The 20,068-nt window shown below is 42.5% G+C and overlaps 1 protein-coding gene across 8 annotated transcripts in view; it reads left to right on the forward strand.

Annotated features, from left to right (window-relative positions):
• NEIL3 (nei like DNA glycosylase 3) overlaps positions 1 to 20,068 on the forward strand; it is a 73,131-nt gene that overhangs the window by 40,605 nt on the left and 12,458 nt on the right. For 6 of the 8 annotated variants that reach the window (XM_045055194.1, XM_045055196.1, XM_019828229.3 and 3 more), the window contains 3 exons: positions 535 to 955; positions 8,089 to 8,263; positions 9,711 to 10,194. In XM_045055194.1, coding sequence (XP_044911129.1) covers positions 535 to 955; positions 8,089 to 8,263; positions 9,711 to 9,893 — 779 coding nt within the window. In that variant the 3' untranslated portion in view covers positions 9,894 to 10,194. Of the gene's footprint in view, positions 1 to 534; positions 956 to 8,088; positions 8,264 to 9,710; positions 10,195 to 15,445; positions 18,936 to 20,068 lie in introns of those variants that run through there. The other 2 variants (XM_045055195.1, XM_045055197.1) reach the window with 2 other exon arrangements.

Genomic DNA, 20,068 nt, shown 5'->3' on the forward strand with positions numbered 1-20,068 from the left:
AAATTGGTAGCTGAATGACTTTTAGATGGTAAAAAAATAATAACAAGCAAATATAAGCCTCTGTTAAAGCCACCTCTGCGCTGCTAGGAGTTGGTGAAATATTGCCCTTTCTATGACACTTTATTTCCTAACGAGAAGACAGTTAATCCTGAATTGTCCAAACTAACTGTGTTGATAGTTCTATGCATTCACCATCATAAGTGAACTAACAGTTTTAACGATATAAAAAGATGTTTCGGGGCACCTTGGGTGGCTCAGTCGGTTGAGCGTCCAACTTCGGCTCAGGTCATGATCTTGCGGTTTGTGGGTTCAAGCCCCGCATCTGGCTCTATGCTGACACCTCGGAGCCTGGAGCCTGCTTGGGATTCTGTGTCTCCTTCTCTCTCTGCCCCTCCCCCACTCACACTTTGTCTCACTCTGTTTCTCAAAAATAAATAAATGTAAAAAAAAAATTTTTTTTTAAAGATGTTTCAAATAGTCGATATATTATCACACTTCTAGGAACTCTGAAGTATCACTTCTCTCTCCTTCCAGATTCAGTAATCAACAATGAAGACAATTCTATTGCGTTTGACAGCTTAGTGAAGTATCCTTGTAATAGTTTTGGAAAACCAAGTACAGAGGTGAAGGTCAACAGGAGAACAGTATTTGGAACTACAACCCTTGTCTTGACTGATTTCAGCAACAAATCCAGCGCTTTGGAAGGAAAAACAAGCCAAAGTGGGATGCTAGATAGAGAATTTCAAAACTCTCCTCCGACTGACGTGTGTTTTAGGGATCCACTGCACCCCTCCAAGGAGAGAGCAAACCATAGAACTCAACCATCTAACAGAGTAAACGGATCACCTACGGCCTGTTCTCAGTCCAAATTATTTAGTCCAGCCTATAAAAAGTTAAAAACAACCCACTCCTCATCACCAGACCTCAAAAGCCGTAGCCCTGGATTTTCTAACAGGTATGATACCTCTAACCTTGATCTTGAAGGTATTTGCATTAAGTTGTGAGAAGGCAGAAGAGTCGGCCCCTGCTAAGGAAGCTGCATTGATTTTGGTAAGGTGAATCAAACCCAGAAAGATGACTATAGCCATCTCCTTCCCATGTTTTCTCCCATGTTTCTTCCCATGTTAGGGAAGGGAAGAGAATGAAAAACAGAATCTTCTACATCTATCTGTAAAAAGTTCTTTTTTTTTTTTTTTTTTAAGTTTATTCATTTTGAGAGAGAGAGACAGCACGAGTTGGGGAGGGGCAGAGAGACGGAGAGAATCTCAAGTAGGCTCCTAGTTGTCAGCGCAGAGCCCGACCTGGGGCTCAAACTCACAAAACCGCCAAATTACGACCTCAGCCAAAATCAAGGGTCTGACTCTTAACCAACTCAGCCACCCAGGCACCCCCAAAGTTACTTTATTCTGACTGTAACCATGTACGTGTTCAGTACAGAATATTTGGAAAATACTGGAAAGTATAAAGAAAAATATCACCCGATAGCAATTACCACTGTTAGCATTATTTAAAAAAAAATTTTAATGTTTGAGAGAGAGAGAGAGACAGAATGCGAAGTGGAGGGCAGAGAGAGAGGGGGACACAGAATCCGAAGCAGGCTCCAGGCTCTGAGCTGTCAGCACAGAGCCCAAAGCGGGGCTAGAACTCACACGCTGTGAGATCATGACCTGAGCCGAAGTCAGAAACTTAGCCAACTGAGCCACCCAGGTGCCCCTGCATTTTTTTTTTATATTTCCTTCCACAGAAAGATAGTTCTTCCGAAAGGGAGACTATTAGTCATGAGAGTTTAGTATGTGTCTTCTAAAGAGAGAGAGAGGAGATACTTTCAGCAGCATTGCTGCCGAAGAAGGTGGCTGTATTCCAGCCGTGTGGGATGGTGTGTGTTTCAGCCACGAAGGCCCACAGAGCGTGTGTGCCACAGTTGTAGCTGACCTTGAAAAGTTGTCATTGCAAATTCGTGAATACAGGCAGACCAGGTATGTTTTGAGACTCTGACCTTCCCATCTAGAAGCAGCCTCCCGATGGCTGTCGCTGGAGATAGAGAAATTTTACTAAACGATGTCCCCCTTCTGTGATTACGGCAGCACCTAGAACTACCTGTCCACACTCTCTCGTGTAGGTCTTTATCTGGGGCTTCTCTACTCTGGCCACCTGCTCTTGGGCCTCCATCAGAGAGAGACATGTCTCCACAGTTTTCTTTTTCAAGCTGTGTTTTCCTTTTTCCTTCAGAAAGCAGGTGCCGTACATCCTGCGTTTTTAAATAAAGCGAAGTTGGAGCGTTTCCTTCCCATGGGTGTTGTCTTGCCAGTGGGAGAGAGGCGGAGGGAGAGTTGGTGTGCGTGGGATTTCATGCGATCGCAGGCGGGATTTGCGTTACTGGCTTCTCCACCGATGGGCTGTGTCCTGGCTGAGGGGAAGGTTCTTCCCTTGGGCCGCACCACCAGGGGCCACTTGATGTGCAGGCCCAGACCAGGCTCTGGGAACCCTTCGTTCGAGCTTACTTGCTAACAGATTTCCGAGGCGGTGTGTGGTCAGTACATGATTTTGTCTCCAGTTTCCTGTCCCGACACTAAATTTGCCATAGGTTAGTCCTGATGATTTCTCCTTGACCGTCTCTCAAAAAATCTCATTCACAGTCATTTATAATATCTGTTTTAACTTGTGTCCATAATATTAAGAAATGACAGATGTTTGAATTAAGCTATGGAGGCCAAGCATTTAAATGACTGGATCAGGACTAACTTTACATTTTAATCCCAATTAACATCTAATGAGCCCTAATCAGAGGTCACGAAGGAGGTAGGGTCTGGAGCATCTGAGCTGGGAGACCATCCTGTAAGAAAGTCATTTGTTAAGTCTTTCCTGTAGCTTCAGAGCAAAGATGTAGATGTGATCATTTTAGTGTTGTGGCATTCTTTGTACTCAGATGAAATATCTTGGCATATTTTTGTTTCCTTAGTGCTTTGTAGAAAATCTTAGACAATTTAACTAATGAATTAGGGATTTAAAAAAACATTACTGTAACCTTAAATTTAAATGATTTCTTCATAAGCCATTAGTAATAGGGTCATATGATTAATCACAGTGCATAACATTACTTAGAAACGCCGCAGCCTATGTATGTGTTGAATATAAGAACCCCAGGACTGAGACTCTAAAATCAATCAAGATCAACTAGCAGAATAAATGTCAAGTGATGAAATACATTCACCCAGCAGCCCTTCTGCACCCAGCTACTTTACAAGGAATAAATTGCAAATTACTGTCATTTATTTCATTTTTCTCCTTGTCTGGCAGCTTCAGTGTTCATCTTGTGGACAAGATGCCCAGCAGAAGCTCACAACATAATACGTGAAAACAGGTGGTCCACTCAGAGAATTTATAGGCAGTTTATTTTTTTTTTCTTTAATAATTATATGGTAATTAATTCGCCTTTTGTTCTCTTAATTGCTGATCCCATCACTACATGATACATGCTCTGTTGACGAGGCATATTTTCGGATTGGTCTTTGGATATACCGGAGTTTTATCCAGTGACCGGATTATGAATTAGATGGTCGAACCAGTTTTTTAGCTGTTCAGAGTACCTGCTAGAAACAGTTTAAAGTCTTTGATCCAATTAGTGTAAATACAGAGCAAAACACAGTGGTACATATTCAGAGAATCCATGTGTTTGTTTGGGTGAAGGTTTCTCCTGAGCTGGTGCAGAGGTTTGCTTGGGTGAGGAAATAAAACTGGCAGAATCACTACCATTTTCTCACGTCTGCTACATCAAGGTTGGCAGTGCCACCTCTAACACCAGGGAAACACCCCTTCTTCATGCTTCCTGTAACCTTCAGGGTATTCGATCCCCAAGAGAACCACCTGGGGCCAGCTAGGATGAGTCATTTTACCTCCCTGTGTTTGTTTTCATTCTTGAAATGCCACTGAGCTACAAGATCTACATTCGGTGAGACTGAAGGGTTCAAAAAAATGTAGACAGTGGTTTTATTATAAAGAATCACCCTATCTGTAAAATTAGTTGTGCATGGTGATGTATTCTCTCTTGAGAAGAGTTTTTATCTGATCTGTGTTCAGTGTTATTTATGTATTCATTAACAAGTATTTATTGAAAACCTATTATGCATCAAGCGCTGCTCAGTTCAAATGACTTTTACTTTAGGAAACTACGGTTGGCAGAGCCAAATCCAGCCTCCCACCTGTTTTTATAAATAAAGTTTTATTGGAACACATTCCATTCCCATTGGTTTCTATAGTTTCCATGGCTGCTTTTCATGCTACAATATCAGACGGAATTGAGTAGTTGCAACGGAGACTGTTAAGACCCACAGGCCGAAAATACGTGCTATCTGAAAACATTTGTCAGCCCCGATCCATTAACAGACCATTTATAGTCTATTAATGTTCAAAGTGATGGTCCTAATTATAAAATAAGTTAAACTATTCTTTTGCTAAGTTTACCTGAGAAAATGTTCTGCTACAGTTTACAAAGTTCTTAAATAATGATGGAAACAAAGAGGAACCAGGAAGTCCTCGATTCGTCAGAACATTTAATTATCCTGGATAATGTTTTCTATCATAAAATTAAGATTAGCTGTGCATATTTAGAGTTGATGCGATCACAGGTGGCATCAATATCTTGCTTACGTTCACTCAGCTTCGCGACTCAATGTGCATACGAATCACCTAGGAATCTTGTTAACATGCAGATTCTAATTCAGGCGATCTGGAGCAGGGTGGGTAATTCTGTATTTCTTTCACCTTTTCTAAGTTTATTTATTTATTTATTTTGAGAGAGAGAAAGAAGGGGGGAGGAGCAGAGAGAGAGAGAGAGAATCACAACCAGACTCTGCCACACTGCCAGTGCTGAGCCTGACAAGGGGCTCGATCCCACGAACTGTGAGATCATGACCTGAGCTGAAACCAAGAGTCGGACGCTTCGCAGACTGAGCCCCCCAGGCTCCCCTAATTCAGTGTGTCTCAGGCTCTCCCAGGTGATGCCGATGCTTCCCGTTAGCAGCCCATACTCTGAGTGCCAGGGATAAGAGAGCTTATGGCTGCTGTTTTTCTTTAGCTTTATACCAAGGAAGAAAATGGAATGAAAGACAGAAATGAGGAGCCAGAGGGGACCCCTGGAGCCTTTTATCCCCAACTGAATCCTACCTTCCACCCTTCCACTTTGCCCCTCCCCAGGAAAGCTTTACTAGGAAAGAGAGTTTAAACCTCTCTTGGCTATATGGAACTCTGGAGATTTCCAGGTTGAAGCAGATGGCTTGGAAGTGTTCAACTAATTGTTATCTAAGACAGCCATTTCCATAATAATGTAGAAAACTGTTTGCAAGTGTGTATTTTTTTTTTTATAAGAGAGCATCACTTCCCTCCTATCAATATTCTTTACCTTTTTTTTCTTTCTCTTAACAGTTTCTTTAAAAGCACATTTATGATCCACTTGCTTTGGTTTCAGTATTTCTTTTTTTTTTTTTAAATTTTTTTTGGGGCGCCTGGGTGGCGCAGTCGGTTAAGCGTCCGACTTCAGCCAGGTCACGATCTCGCGGTCCGTGAGTTCGAGCCCCGCGTCGGGCTCTGGGCTGATGGCTCGGAGCCTGGAGCCTGCTTCCGAGTCTGTGTCTCCCTCTCTCTCTGCCCCTCCCCCGTTCATGCTCTGTCTCTCTCTGTCCCAAAAATAAATAAACGTTAATTTTTTTTAATGTATTTATTTTTGAGAGACACAGACTGAGCGTGACTGGGAGAGGGGCAGAGAGAGAGAGGGAGACACAATTCCAAGCAGTCCCCAGGCTCTGAGCCATCAGCGCAGAGCCCGACTCGGGGCTTGAACTCATGAGTCGTGAGATCACGACCTGAGCCACCCAGGCGGCCCCACGTTTTTGATGTTTCTTGACTTCTCTGCAACCACCTAGATATTTAGCTTCTCTTGAAGTTAAAATTTTAATATACCCTCTTTTGGAAGGGGCATCGGAAAAATGGAGGGAGTCTGGAAAAGAAGATCCTGTTGCCTTCCAGCTTTGCTCTTTCTGGATGTTAATACCTAGGATTCTAGAGTAGAAGCAACTGTCCTCCACCCCGACGGACGTACAAACAAAACAGTTGCTGGCAAAACACTTAACAGCAATGATTTCCTTAGCAATGCCTACTGCATGAACAGCTTCGGAGACTACCCTCAGAATGTTTGACTCAGTTTAAAGCAATTTACTTAAGCATCTGTCTTATAGAAGAGTTTAAGCCAGTTTCATCACAAATAAAATATCTCTTCTATGTCAACTGTGTCTCAATGAAAATGGAAAGAAAAAATACCTCAAACTCTGAACATTTCACTTACATAGGCCTTGAAGCATCATTACTGGAACACGTATATGAAGAATGTACTTTAGGGGGTGCCTGGGTGGCTCAGTCGGTTAAGCGTCCGACTCTGTCTCAGCCCAGGTCATGACCTTGTGGTTCGTGAGTTCGAACCCCGTGTCAGGCTCTGAGCTGACAGTGCAGATCCTGCTTGCGATTCTGTCTCTCCCTCTCTGTGCCCCTCCCCTGCCTGTGCTTGCTCTCTCTTTCTCTCTCTCAAAATAAATAAATGAACTCAAAAAATTAAAAAAATAAATAAAGTATGTAGTTTAGGAAGCAAGAAATGAGAACTGTTTATAATTTTTAAGTATTTCTAAAGATTATTTAAGGATGATATTTTAACCAAAATAAGAAAGGATGAATTTTTTTTATCATTATAAAGTTTTAAAATAGTGATATTAAGAAGGACTTCTGGGGGCGCCTGGGTGGCTCAGTCGCTTGAGCGTCCGACTTCAGCTCAGGTCACGATCTCGCGAACCGTGAGTTCGAGCCCCACGTCAGGCTCTGGGCTGATGGCTCAGAGCCTGGAGCCTGCTTCCTATTCTGTGTTTCCCTCTCTATCTGCCCCTCCCCCATTCATGCTCTGTCTCTCTCTCTATCAAAAAGTTGAAAAAAAAAATTTTTAAAAAAAGGACTTCTTCAATTAATGTGAGCTCTGTTTCTCTTCAACTGGTTTATTAAAGAGACTAACTCTCATAAAGGCATTATAAAAATATGCAGAATATAAAAAGGTTAAAATACCCATGAAGCTCTTTTTCTAAGAGAAAATTTGCTTCTACGATACCAGTAGAAGTCCGGCTTCTGACCTTCGTCCCCTGTATGCAGGAATAACCTCCAGATACAGTTGATCCTAATTGTGGGGGAGAATAAAGCTTCCCTACTGGCTTGACAAAATACACATTTCTTCTCTGCCAGGCAGCCCAGGCCTTGCTGAAATATGACTGCAACTATTATAGTAGCCTTGATCAAAGAAAAGCGTAGAAAATTGTCTTTAAAATGGACGATAGAAAGAGTGATCTTTTTGGCCTTGTCACAGCCATCCACGAGAGCTTGCTACCGATGAGGAAATAATTAGAGAAGACTGTCATTCTAGTTACTTTAGGGGCTGGGGAGCTACTGAACTTGAGAATATTTAGAGGAAATGAAAGTGGCCACCCTATACTACTGAGTAAGGGAAGAACCAGTTATCACAAATGAACACTAAGGAAAGTAGGTGTGCTGGGTACACATTTCAGCTGTTTTCGTACTTCAGAAATTTTAATTGCATGCTTTGGGTGCACAGGTGGCTTTGGAGGTAAGTTAGGATTACCTGAGAAAAAAACAGGAATTAAACAGATGTGGTAGCAGTGTGTGGAATGACCTGCCATTGACCCTGGTCCCCTTTTTGGCACCTCGTCTTTGTACAAGCAGGATTCTTTTTTTTTTTTTATGTTTATTTTTTGAGAGAGATCGAGAGAGAAAGAGAGCGTGAGCAGGGGAGGGGCACAGAGAGAAGAAGACACAGATTCTGAAACAGGCTCCAAGCTCTGAGCTGTCATGACAACACAGAGCCCCATGTGGGGCTCGAACCCACAGACCATGAGATCATGACCTGAGTGGAAGTCTGACACTTAACCGACGGAGGCAGCCGGGTACCCCTGGTACAAGCCGAATTCTAATGCAGGGGAAGGCGGTGGGGATTATCCCTTTAGCGCTGTGGGGCTGTAGTAACTTTGTAACCTGTCGTTACAGTGAACTTGGAATTAACATGACAGATGGTACCTGTGCATTAAATGCTGGCAGTCCTCGCTGCGGTAAACATAAGCTCCTGTGTGTTCTACGAGTTGTGCAGAAGGATGGCGAAAACAAGGGCAGGCAGTTTTACGCTTGTCCTCTACCTAGACAAGCGCAGTGCGGATTTTTCCAAGTACGTGTAAGATTTTTTCAAGCTCGCTGTCCTGTCATCACATGCTTCCATTATTAAGATGTAATGAGTAGCGATCTTGTTTTCCGCTTTCACCTTTAAGTTTTATTTATTTAATTTGTTCACCTTTAAATTTTAAAGAGCCACACTGACATTCAGTCTAAAGCCTGAATGTTGAAGAACATAAAACTCAAGGAGCTTCATCAGAAACTGAAAAACTAATCAAATAATAGCCATTAGATGATTCTGGTGTAGCCCGTGTGTAACCACAGGTGCAGATGTGTGGTCCTTGGTTTATAAAGGTAGAAAGGGACTGAGTGATTTACACAGGTGGCAAATAATTCAGGACACAAACGTGTTTTTTCCTCCCTTCCACAAAACCTTTGGTGTATGCCCTGGGGAGAAGTGCATGGGGTGGGGGGGGGGGATCACAGACATACCTTGGATTTACAGTAAACGTAGTGAATCCTATCACACAGGCTTGCACAATAACAATTTAGATCTAGGGAGATTCCTCCCCGCTTGCCGTTCTGGGAGCGTGTCCCTGGAAGTGAAGACAGGACAGGACACTAGAGTCTGGAGTCCGTCTTCCTCCGACTCACCTTCTGTGTTTCTCAGAATGTGAGTGTCTCACTGTGCTGACTGTGGTTTCAATGTTTAAATACATATTTCTCCAACCAACTGCTACATCTGGTGCATAACAGCAAATACTGATCTGTCTCAGTGCTGGAGCAAAAATTTTCTGATTGGGCTTACTGAGCTTGAAAACCTCTGTCTTCAGTGTGGTACCTTCCTAAGGAATTTTCCAAGGAAAACTGGATAATGACTGGGTCTGAACCCCTGCATGAGCAGTGACTGCATCCTACTGAACTGACAACATTCCCTCAAGGAGCTTTCGTAGACATAATGGAAAAAATATTAGGTAGAAAATTAATAATATTACAGCCTGCTTTATAGTTCCCTTGAGGCCAACGTTTATAAGAGTAATACAATGGAATCTGCCTAAATTCATCCATGTAATTCTGTATTGGATTCTTTTTATTCCTAAGAGATGGAGGAAGGAAGTTGAGTATTAAAATTATAACAAATCTTTGATCTTAATCGGTTTAACATAGCAGAAGCACTGGTGATGGCTTTGCAGCAAGATGCTGATCGTTCTCAATTATTTTCAGTAAAGCAAGAGAACCCCTGTAAACATGTCTGTGGACAAAGAGAAGCTGAGCGTTTTGGCAGTTTTTTGTGTCATTCAAGCAAATTTGCAGGAGAGATGCTTCGTACAGGATGTAAGCTTTTTTCAAGGGCAAGCACTAATGACTTCCGTCTATTTTCCAATGTCAGATTAACAGTGGCAGGGAACACGGGATGCGCTAACCAGATGCACCCAGGCTTAGGCTGTACGTGTTTCTAACCTGCATCCAAACTTCCCAATCCTTCTGTTTTAACCCTGTAGTGGGCGGATCTGTCCTTCCCATTCTGCAACCATGGCAGACGCGCTATCATGAGAACGGTGTTGAAGATTGGACCCAATAACGGAAAGAATTTTTTCGTGTGTCCTCTTGGGAAGGCAAAACAGTGCAATTTTTTCCAGTGGGCAGAAAATGGACCAGGAATAAAGATGATTCCAGGATGCTAATATTTTCTCCTTCTGTGTGTGGACTCTCTGGCATTTAACTCCTTTAAACCATACATAATGTTTAGTTCCCTTTTGTTTAATAGAAAGGTTGTAGAACATCCTGGCACATTGTATAGTGACAGGAATATATGAGAGCTGTTCACTTTTTTTTTTTTTTAATGTATGCTGCTTTCCATTCTTGGCTATGTATTTTTTTTTACCCTGATAAAGGCTATATGTGTTCCATCGAATGTATAGTATATTCCAATTATCATGTTTATATAATGCATTTAATAAGGACAATAAAGAATTTTTAGTGTGCTCTTGGCCTCTTGTAACTTCTTTGGGGAAGCAGTGATTGTTTGTTTTTTTTTTGGAGAGGATTATGTAGTCCAGTGAAATAGCTAATTATTTGGTCTGCAATGAGTCATTTTCTCAGGGATTGCCACTCTTCATAGCATATGATTAAAGGTTCTTGTTTTCGTAAACGAAATTTAAGATGAGATCACCTCTGGAAAAGAATATTTTTGTATTCTTTTCAATAGCATCAAGTTCCTCTTAGACATTAGAGATAAGCCAAATACTTGGATAGCTTAATACATTTTCACGGAAACTTATGGAGATTCAGAATATAATATTTAAGAACAGAAGAAGTAGTCTGTATATCTTTAAAAGAGAAGTTGATTTAAATGTTTCTGATTGATTTTAATATCTGAAATTAATTTTTAACAATAAGTCCATTTATAAAGCTTAATACTGTGCTTTTATTTTTTTATTTCTCATTTTAGTTTCTCTCCCTTATTTTATCCCCCAAATTTAGTGCAGGTAACTATATAATTAAAGAAAACTTCAATGTTAGGTTATTTCTGCATGTTTGTGGAAAATTCCATTCAGAGCTGATTCAGTCTAGTAAAAAGATTTTTTATAAAGAAAAGGACAAGGGCGCCTGGGTGGCTCAGTCAGTTAATTGTCTGACTGTTGATCTCAGCTTTGGTTTTGATCTCAGGGTTGTGAGTTCAAGCCCCACATCGGGTGTGAAGCCTACTTAAAAAAAAAAAAGACGGGCTCCTGGGTGGCTCAGTTGGCTAAGCATCTGACTCTTGATTTTGGCTCAGGTCATGATCTCATGGTTAATGGGATCCAGCCCTTTGTTGGGCTCTGGGCTGACATCACAGAGCCTGCTTGGGATTCTCTGTCTCTGTCTCTGTCTCTCTCTCTCAAACATTAAAAAAAAAAAAAAAAAAAAAAAAAAAAAAGGACAGCAGAGAAGATAGCTTGAACCTGTCTCCCATTCTGTCACTAAATTGTCCCTGCAGAGTTTTGAGAATCATCAGCATATGAAATCAGCAAGGGCAGAACATAAGGTATCATCTTGCCAGCGTTTGAGCTCTATGCTGAAGACACAGATTTGGAACCAACCTAAAATCAGTGATCCTACCTGAAGAACTGAACAGGACAGTGACCACAAGGCAGACCGGGAACTGAGCTGGACCACGGGTGATCTCAGCTGATCTGGAGTGAAATACACAGTGTTGTGCGTTCAGAAAAAAACTGTGGATTCTTTGTGCCACAGGGAGGGGAAGGCACCTCTCAAATGAGGCTTCCATAAATTAGCAAATTAATGCCAAGGAAATCTAGGCAAATGAAACACAACCAGGGGCGCCTGGGTGCTCAGACTTCGTCCAACTTCAGCTCAGGTCATGATCTCAAGGTCTGTGAGTTTGAGCCCCCCATCAGGCTCTGTGCTGACAGCTGGGAGCCTGGAGCCTTCAGATTCTGTGTCTCCCTCTCTCTCAGCCCCTGCCCCACTCACGCTCTGTCTCTCTCTCTCAAAAATAAACATTACAAAGGAAACTTTTTAATGACAATCAATTTCAGTCTGATACAATTTGATACTTCTCTAATAAGAAATATACAGGATGTATATGAAGAAAATGGTACCGGGAAGCATCAATGAACCAAATGGACAAGCAGAACAGGGTCTTATTTGGAAAAAATGCTTGAAAAATGGCACTCATTCAAACCTCATTTTGAGTTTTGACTAAATTTCCCCTCAAAACCTCGAGGAGGTTTATGCTTCCATTGTGGAGCAAGCTGTAACCCTGCCCAGCTCTAGATTCTGGACAACCTGATCAATAGATTCCGCCCACAATCAGACAACCCTGGAGAGTGAACGAAAGCAGGCAGATTCTGGATTGATGTAAGACTTGGAAGGGGAGACCAGCTGGAGGTAACCTCCCGTTTTTCTTTCTTTAGTTTTGTTTCCTGAGGGCAGAACAAAATCAGTACCCAGTGGGCAGGCCAAAGTCTGGCAGAAAGGGGGCCTGAAGAGGCCACGGTCATTCTGGCCAACCACGGCCACTGGAAAAGGGGGGAATAGGAGAGATCTGAGATGGCGAGCCCCAAGTTTTGTGCTTCAGCTCTGCCCTTGTCCTCGCCTGACGCCTGAACCACACTCATGTGTGGGGGCCGACTGAACACAGAACAGCTGAGGATATGAGAACCCAACCAAGATTTAATCCATTGCCTAAGAGAATTTGCAGTTTGAGTCTGACCAAATTAGTGGCCTGCTGAGACCAACACATCAACCCTCTCCAGAGGAATATTCCAAATCCAGACCCACCTCCGTGGAATATTTAGGATTCCATCCAAATTATGCAACATAAGAGGAACCAGAATAACATGACCCAGTTTCAGAGAGAAGACAACCAACCAAGACCGATGCCACAGTGACTGAGACGTGGGAATTAGCAAACGAGGACTTTAGAGCAGCGAGAATAACTGTGCCCTTGGTTGTTGACATGATGCCAGACAGAAATGCAAATCGTTAAGAACCTGAAAAGGCAAATACCTAGAACGCAAAGTATTTCGTATTTTCTTGCGGTTTCTTTACATGGGACTGTTGAAAGCAATATGACATTGTCCTGCAAGAGTCGTACTGTATGCAGGTAGATTACAGTGACCATAGCATGAAGAGAGGGGTTGAAGGAACGCTAAGATGCAGGTTGCCTACATTTTATGCAAGCGGTGCCATTTTATCTCGGTTGTCAGAGGCGATAGCTGTAATACCTACGGATTTTCAATCACTCCTCCAGTATTTTCTCAATCCCCCACGCTCCCCCCATCTCCTTCGGAGATTGCGATGATACAGATGTTAGCTCGTTAGATTGCTGTTGTCCCCGAGTCTCTTCTGTGTTCGTCTAGGGAGACTCTCCAGCAAGCTTTTTTATTTTAGTGAATGTGCTTTTTCAGTCGTGGAACTTCTACCTGGTTCTCTTGCGAAACTTCTGTCTGCGGAGATTTTCCATTTTTTCCATTGTTTTCGAGAGAATTTATCACTGATTCTGGAAGCACTTCTGATATCCTTGTTGGATAACCCGAACATCTGGTTCACCTCATTATTGCTACCGGTTGAGTGTCTTGTCTTCTTTCCATTGGCCTCTCCTGGTTTGGGGCACGAGAGGTGATGTTATTGTTGTCTCCTGGGTGTTTGGTGATTAGGTGAGGAATCCCTGGAGCCTGTCTGCCTGAGCCTGCTGCTGCTCCGCTTTGACTGAATGTGCAGGTTCTGCCTTACACTGCGGGCTTCAGTCCCGGGGACAGTGTAGGTTACAGAACCCTCTCGATGCGATTCCGGTCCGCTTCATGCTATTCCTGCCATTCCTGCCGTGGCCCCTGCTCCATGCTTCTGGTCGGGCAAAGAGGTGACTCCCTAGGCTGCCCGGTGCTCCTAGGCCATCTTCCGCAGGGGGGACGAGGGCAGAAGCCATTGTGTCTCTGACTCCTGATGCTTCCAGGTCGAGGGAAGCAGGTACTGTCCTTGTCCCACGTCAGTGGCTCTGATGCCCACAGCAGCAGGACCGGGACACGGCTGTCAGCCTTCGGAGCCTGTGTCTGCTCATCCTCGTGCCAGACTTTCAGGAGATGCTGTGTGGTCTCCCGATTTTCATGTCTTTGGAGTTCGTCTGTCTGTTTCTTGGTCTTTCAAACCAATATCGTATGAATATAAAGGCTTTTGGTGATGGGGGAGAACTGGGGATGAGGTAGGAAGTGAAATGAGGAAGATGGTTTTAAGAGCCGCTGTTTCTTGGGGCGCCTGGGTGGCTCAGTCAGTTAAGCGTCCAACTTCGGCTCAGGTCATGATCTTGCGGTTCGTGAGTTCAAGCCCCGCGTCAGGCTCTGTGCTGACAGCTCAGAGCCTGGAGCCTGTTTCAGATTCTGTGTCTCCCTCTCTTTCTCTGACCCTCCCCTGTTCATGTTCTGTCTCTCTCTGTCTCAAAAATAAATAAACGTTAAAAAAAAAAAAAAAAGCCGCTGTTTCTTGAGCCCTTACTTTGTGACAGCTGCTGTCATTTCCCTAGAGCGTTTCACTTCATCCTCTCAACCACCCGTGAAATAGGCTTTATTACTCATTGTTATTTCTCATTTCCCGGGTTAGGAAACCTGGTTAACGTAGGTTAAGTAGGAGATGTGCGTGTGTCACACAGGCCGTGCTCATGTGCACACTCTGAGATAAACTCTTCTCCTTTCCATGCATTGAAGAAAAGTGCTCTTCCCAGAATTGCGCATCTTAAATATGTACGAATACCTAAGATACACAAATGGAAACAACTGTGGTATCATGATAAAATTATGCTAATGTTTTCCCTAAAACCTATCTTGTTAAATGTGCAATATTAAAATGTCTACAAATTTATGAAGCGCCTTGGGGCTCAGTCAGTTAAGCGTCTGACTCTTGATTTCAGCTCAGGCCATGGTCTCGTGTCATGAGAGCGGAGCCCCAAGTCAGAGGGGAGTGTAGAGCCTGCTTGGGATTCTCTCTCTCTCTCTCTCTCTCTCTCTCTCTCTGCCCCTCCCCTGCTCACCCACACACATGCGTTCTCTTTCCCTGTCAAAATAAATAAATAAACTTGAAAAAGATAAAATGTCTATAAACTTACGTTAAATTGCCACTGCCTTCTGTTGTTTTCATTTATTTAATTTCCATTAATTTTTTTTTTAAACCCATTGTTTTCGTGTACTTGCTCAAGGCACCTGTCGCTACATGTTCCGAGTCACCGTGGCCAGCAGGTTGGCATGTGAAATCAAAGAATAGATGTGCTAATGAGTTTCCAAAAGATGTAACCTCTTTTTCCTTCGTGGGTTGCACAGCACTTGCTGTCTCTTCTGGAGCTTATACTGTGTCTCAGGCTCAGTTACCTGTCCTGGCAGCATTCCTGATGTTCACCTCTTTAAGGGATTATATATACCTCTTTTTTCTTCCCCACAGAATCTTACCAAGTATCGTGCCTTGTGCACGGTAGAAACTTGGTAAACATCTGTTGAATTTAATGGATAAAAGTTTAATATAATGTCAGTCTGTTCAACATTTTTAACCTCGTTACCGCTACTCAAACACGAGTGCACTTAAATGTCATTGACAAGAGTGTTGCGGGTTTATCATAAAAGAGAAATTCCTCAGTGTCTAAAAGCTGTTAAATCTTTGCAGCAATTTAAATGAAAGTCTCCTTCTCTCTCTCTCTCCCCCCCCTCCGCCCCCCCCCCGTCTCTGTCTCTGTCTCTTTCTTTTTTAGCATTCCATAGATAGTTGCTTACAAATGGACAGGCCAAAACTAATCAGATCAAAGAGTATGCATTCATTGAGAAGGAAAAAAAAGATAAAGGTAATGCTGTCTTACTCCAACACTGTATTTAATAACACAAAGATGAAAAAATGTAACGACGCGCCATGAGTTTGAACCTCTCCATTTTATAGGAAACCAAGTCGACTGGTTTAAATACCTTGTTAGTTTTGAATTCATTTAATCTCTATCATGCACCTACTATGTAGAAAACTCAATAGTAGGTGGGCTGAAAGGAGCGCCTGCCCATCTGTAGGTGAGGTGGGAAATTGGAAGGAATGAGAGCCCCACAAGTCAGGGGACAGTGAAGGAGAGCTCCCGTCCGATTCAGGAGCTAGAAGCGCTCCAGGAAAGAGCGGACGATTGGATTTCCTCCTTGGTGAAGATTTGCATAAGTAGAAGGGCATTTCAGGCGTGAGCACAGCACACACAGAGGTATCTAACAGCAACGGCACAGGGTGTGCGGGGAATAGCAAATAGTCCCGTTTGGCTTGAAATCGTGTATGTGAAGGAAAGGTATGTACAGGGAAAAAAAAATGGACATAGGGCACGTACAGGAAGAGAAATCTGTAAAGGGAGAATTAATTCCATTTCACCGCTACAAATGGATTTTCTGAGAAGGGCCAGTTCTTTGTCCTGAGGATGTGAAAATAAAGAAGTCGCTCTCTCCCCTGAAGGAGCCCACAGGCAGCGAGCAAGCCAGGGTGCCCTGGGACCCGTGCTAGATTAGCGATGCAAACAGAGGGCGTTTTGAACACGTAAGGAATCTATTCTGTGGGTGTGATGAGAAAGGGTAGCTACAATGTTTAATTACGCAGAGTCTGGAATTAGATGGAGTTCTTCAAGACTGCCGATTTAAAGACCTGCCCTCTCCCTTACCTAGACCTTGACCATGTGACTCTGAACACATTTGAAGCTTTGGCTCCTGAGTGCTAATCCCTGGTTCACTCATCGGATGAGTCTCGGGACCAAAGGGCCCACCGCACAGCTCTGTTTTGAAGATAAAGTGCTGCATCCATTTAATGGGCTTAGCACAGCACCTGGCAATTAAAGACGCAAGTTCATTCCACTGTCTTTATTATTTATAGTGATGCTCTTACTAGTATCCCTGCAACTATTGTGGGAGGTTTCAGAGGGGAAACAGCAATGGCAGTGGCCCGAAGGATTTGATTTCACCAGACAGAGACCTGTGTGGGCACCTCAGGAAATACATGTTGTGTTTGGGGAACAGAGAGCCCAGAACTTAAAAAAAAAAAAAAAGGTATTAGAAAGGAGATGCTGGGGTGAGTTTTATGTTTCCAGTGACACACCAAAAATTTAGACATAGAAAACACAAAAGAACTAAGAACCTTAATTTGTGAAGGAGATGCAAAGGTTTGGAAAAATCCAGGTGTTCTATTTCTACATGGAAATCGTACATGCCAATAAGGAGTATAAATCACTGTACAATTACTCTAGTCTTTTCTCCCCCTGTTTCTTTGATGGCAGAAGAGACCTGGGTTTAAGTGCATTGAAGCTCTGCGTGTGTCGTGTTTCTGAGAAAGCAGGTCATAGGATCGCACCATTTCACCCAGCGCGATGGATCCGCACAGTCCGCAGGGTCCCGTTCCTTGAAGTCAACTTTAAAAGGGGTAAATCCAGTGCTGAACAAGGCCTGGGGCAGGCACAGGATGGAAGGACCCTGTTCTTGGAAGATGCAGGAGGAAAGCCAAGGGTTTGGGGGTTGAAACGCTTTCTACTTGTTATATGGATCCTGTTGGCTTCTCTAATGAAAGAGTAGCGAGAGACGGAAAAAGAAGTTTAAAAGAGATGAAGAAATGAAAACATGACAGGAATAAAAGTAGAGCTTGTGAACAGCAAGGCAAAGAGGAAGAGACTCCAAAAGCATCTGTATGGGCCCTTTGCATCCATTGTTGGCAATCAGAAACACAAATATACGGATAGTCAACAAAAGAACAGCCTTCTAAATTTTTAACACTACACACTGGCTTTTTGGACGAAACTCCATCATGAAATGGAAACTGCAAAGCAAATTAGCATTGTCCTTACCACAATTCCTCATCTACCTTCCGTGTTAACGCCTCTGGGTCACACCCAACCACTAGCTTTGGCATCTTGGTTTACATGTTAATAAATACTCGTCGGCTTTTAATAGGCATATTTTCCTCATTGTTGTGTTATTACATTCAGCTTGTTTGGCCGCATTTAAGAAGAATTTATTTAGCTATCAATGGCAGAAAACAATTCAGGAAGCTGAACGGAGCAGGAAGAATGTGAAATCTAAGTATTTGAGTTGAGTTGGTTATTGACTCATTAGTTTAATAACGCGTTTTCTCCCAACTTGAATAATTTAAATGCATTAGAAATGATACAGCATTAAAAAGTGCATTCTTAAAATGGTAAACACTGGATCTAGGATCTGAGTTTGTAGTTATGACTTATTTAAAATAAACAAGCAAATTCCATTGAGATATGGTCTCATTTTCAGGAATGGTCTATTAGCAGGCGGCAGTGAGTGCGACAATTAACCATATCAGCACATTAAAGCCTAATGTCTAAACTCAACATAGCAACAAACACACATCCTACCATGGCCTATTAAGTAATCAGAAATGATTGCAGATAATTAGCTCGTGAACAGCTGCACAAACTCAAGTATTCCATTTTTTATCAGACATGGAGTCTTCCAGGGGAAGGGAGGTTTATCAGCTCTGTCCTGAACTGGGTGGGAATGTCCCCCTGAAACGAGATTAGGAACGGGATTCTCACATTTGATGGCATATTGCCATTTTTAATTTTCTTTTGATAGTACTGCTAATGTTCACATGAATAAAGTTCCGTAAGTGAAAAACCTATAGAAACAAGGATATTACCAATGACCAAAAAGCACTTATGAAATAGAATAGGGAAATCAGTTAGTAAAATTCCTTCAATGAGTGTGTATTTTTTTTACTTTTACATCACACTTGATTTGCACACTCCCACATGTCCCTTCTGAATGAGCTTATATTCAGATATCTATCTCAGTGATCATATTTTTACAGTAAATAAGTAGTTGCATTTGAATCAATAAATGTACTTGATAAGTATTTCTTAACAAATGCATTTCCTTTTTCTCGATCTTTTTTTTTTTTTTTAACTAAAAAAACCCCTGCTGAACAGAACATGATAACTATCTTTAGAAATCTGAGGGACTGGGGTGCCCGGTCGCTCAGTCGGTGGGCATCCAACTCTTGATTTCGGCTCGGGTCATGATCCCAGGGTCGTGAGATCCAGCCCAAAGTTGTGGAGCTGCTTGGGCTTCTCTCTCTCTCTTTCTCTCTCTATCTAAAGTAAAATAAAATAAAAAGTCCTGAGGGACTGATATGACAAAGAATTATGGTCTTTCACACAGGTCCAAAAAACAGAACTAAGGGATGTGGGATTATGGATTTAATAGAAAGGACAAAATTTCCAAAATTAGAGGTCTTAAAACTGAACTGGGTACAGTGAGATATTTAGGTCCTGCCCGGATCTCATCAAATAAATTCAGTGCCTGACCTTCTCCAAGGACAGATTGGTTATAAAGGACCTTAGGTTCTAACAAAGGCTCCTTCCCATTGTAAAATCCTATGAATTAAACCTCTGAAGGAAATGATTTGGCAATAAATGAATGATCATTGATGGTGGTAAAGTTATGGCTGGCACTTTGTGAATATTTGCATGGAAGATGCATGTAACATTACATTTAACATGTTTATTATTCTTTGTTGACAGAGATTTTCATTTTATTTACCAGTCTACCAAAGAGAAGATAGATAGATAGATAGATAGATAGATGATAGATAATCGATAGAAAGATATGCACATAGATGAGATAGGCACATAGAATGGATATATAAATACATAGATACATAATACATGGAAGGTAATAAATACTGAATTAAAAACCACAAATTTCACTCACAGAGAATTAGTTCTATGGTATATATTCTATATTTTCTGTCTGGTTATCCTCATTTTTGTAACATCTTCACAAATATTTATGTGCGTGTTGCTGTGCTTGACTAAGTTGTTTAAAGTCTCGGGGGGAAGTGGGCATTCAAAGCAACAATCATAGTTATAGTCCAGTGTGGCAAGAGCTGTTGCAGAGAGATGGAAAGGGCAAAGAGAAACTCGGAAAAAGAGCTCCCGTGGAAACCTGAGGGATGCCAGGAAGGCTTCCTGTAGGAGGAAACGCTGGAGGTGAGGAGTTTGCCAGCTGCAAACAGGTAGAGAGAGATTAAGAGGAGCCTGCAGTCCCAGGAGAGTTTGTACAAGGTGTTTGGCGTGGGCGAGGCTATTTACTGTATTATACCTATGGAAGGTACTCCAGCCCAAGTCAGCCAACTTGGGTCGTGGTAATTATTTTCATGTTGTTCATTCATTGCAAATTGTTGGTTACTCTCACCCCGATTTCCCAGAGTAGGCTTCCCATAAACACTAGCCAGGGGCGCCTGGGTGGCTCAGTCAGTTAAGCATCCGACTTCGGCTCAGGTCATGATCTCACAGCTCCTGAGTTCAAGCCCCGGGTCAGGCTCTGCGCTGAGAGCTCAG

The sequence above is a fragment of the Felis catus genome, chromosome B1 (genome assembly GCF_018350175.1).
Source record: "Felis catus isolate Fca126 chromosome B1, F.catus_Fca126_mat1.0, whole genome shotgun sequence".
Taxonomy (NCBI): domain Eukaryota; kingdom Metazoa; phylum Chordata; class Mammalia; order Carnivora; family Felidae; genus Felis; species Felis catus.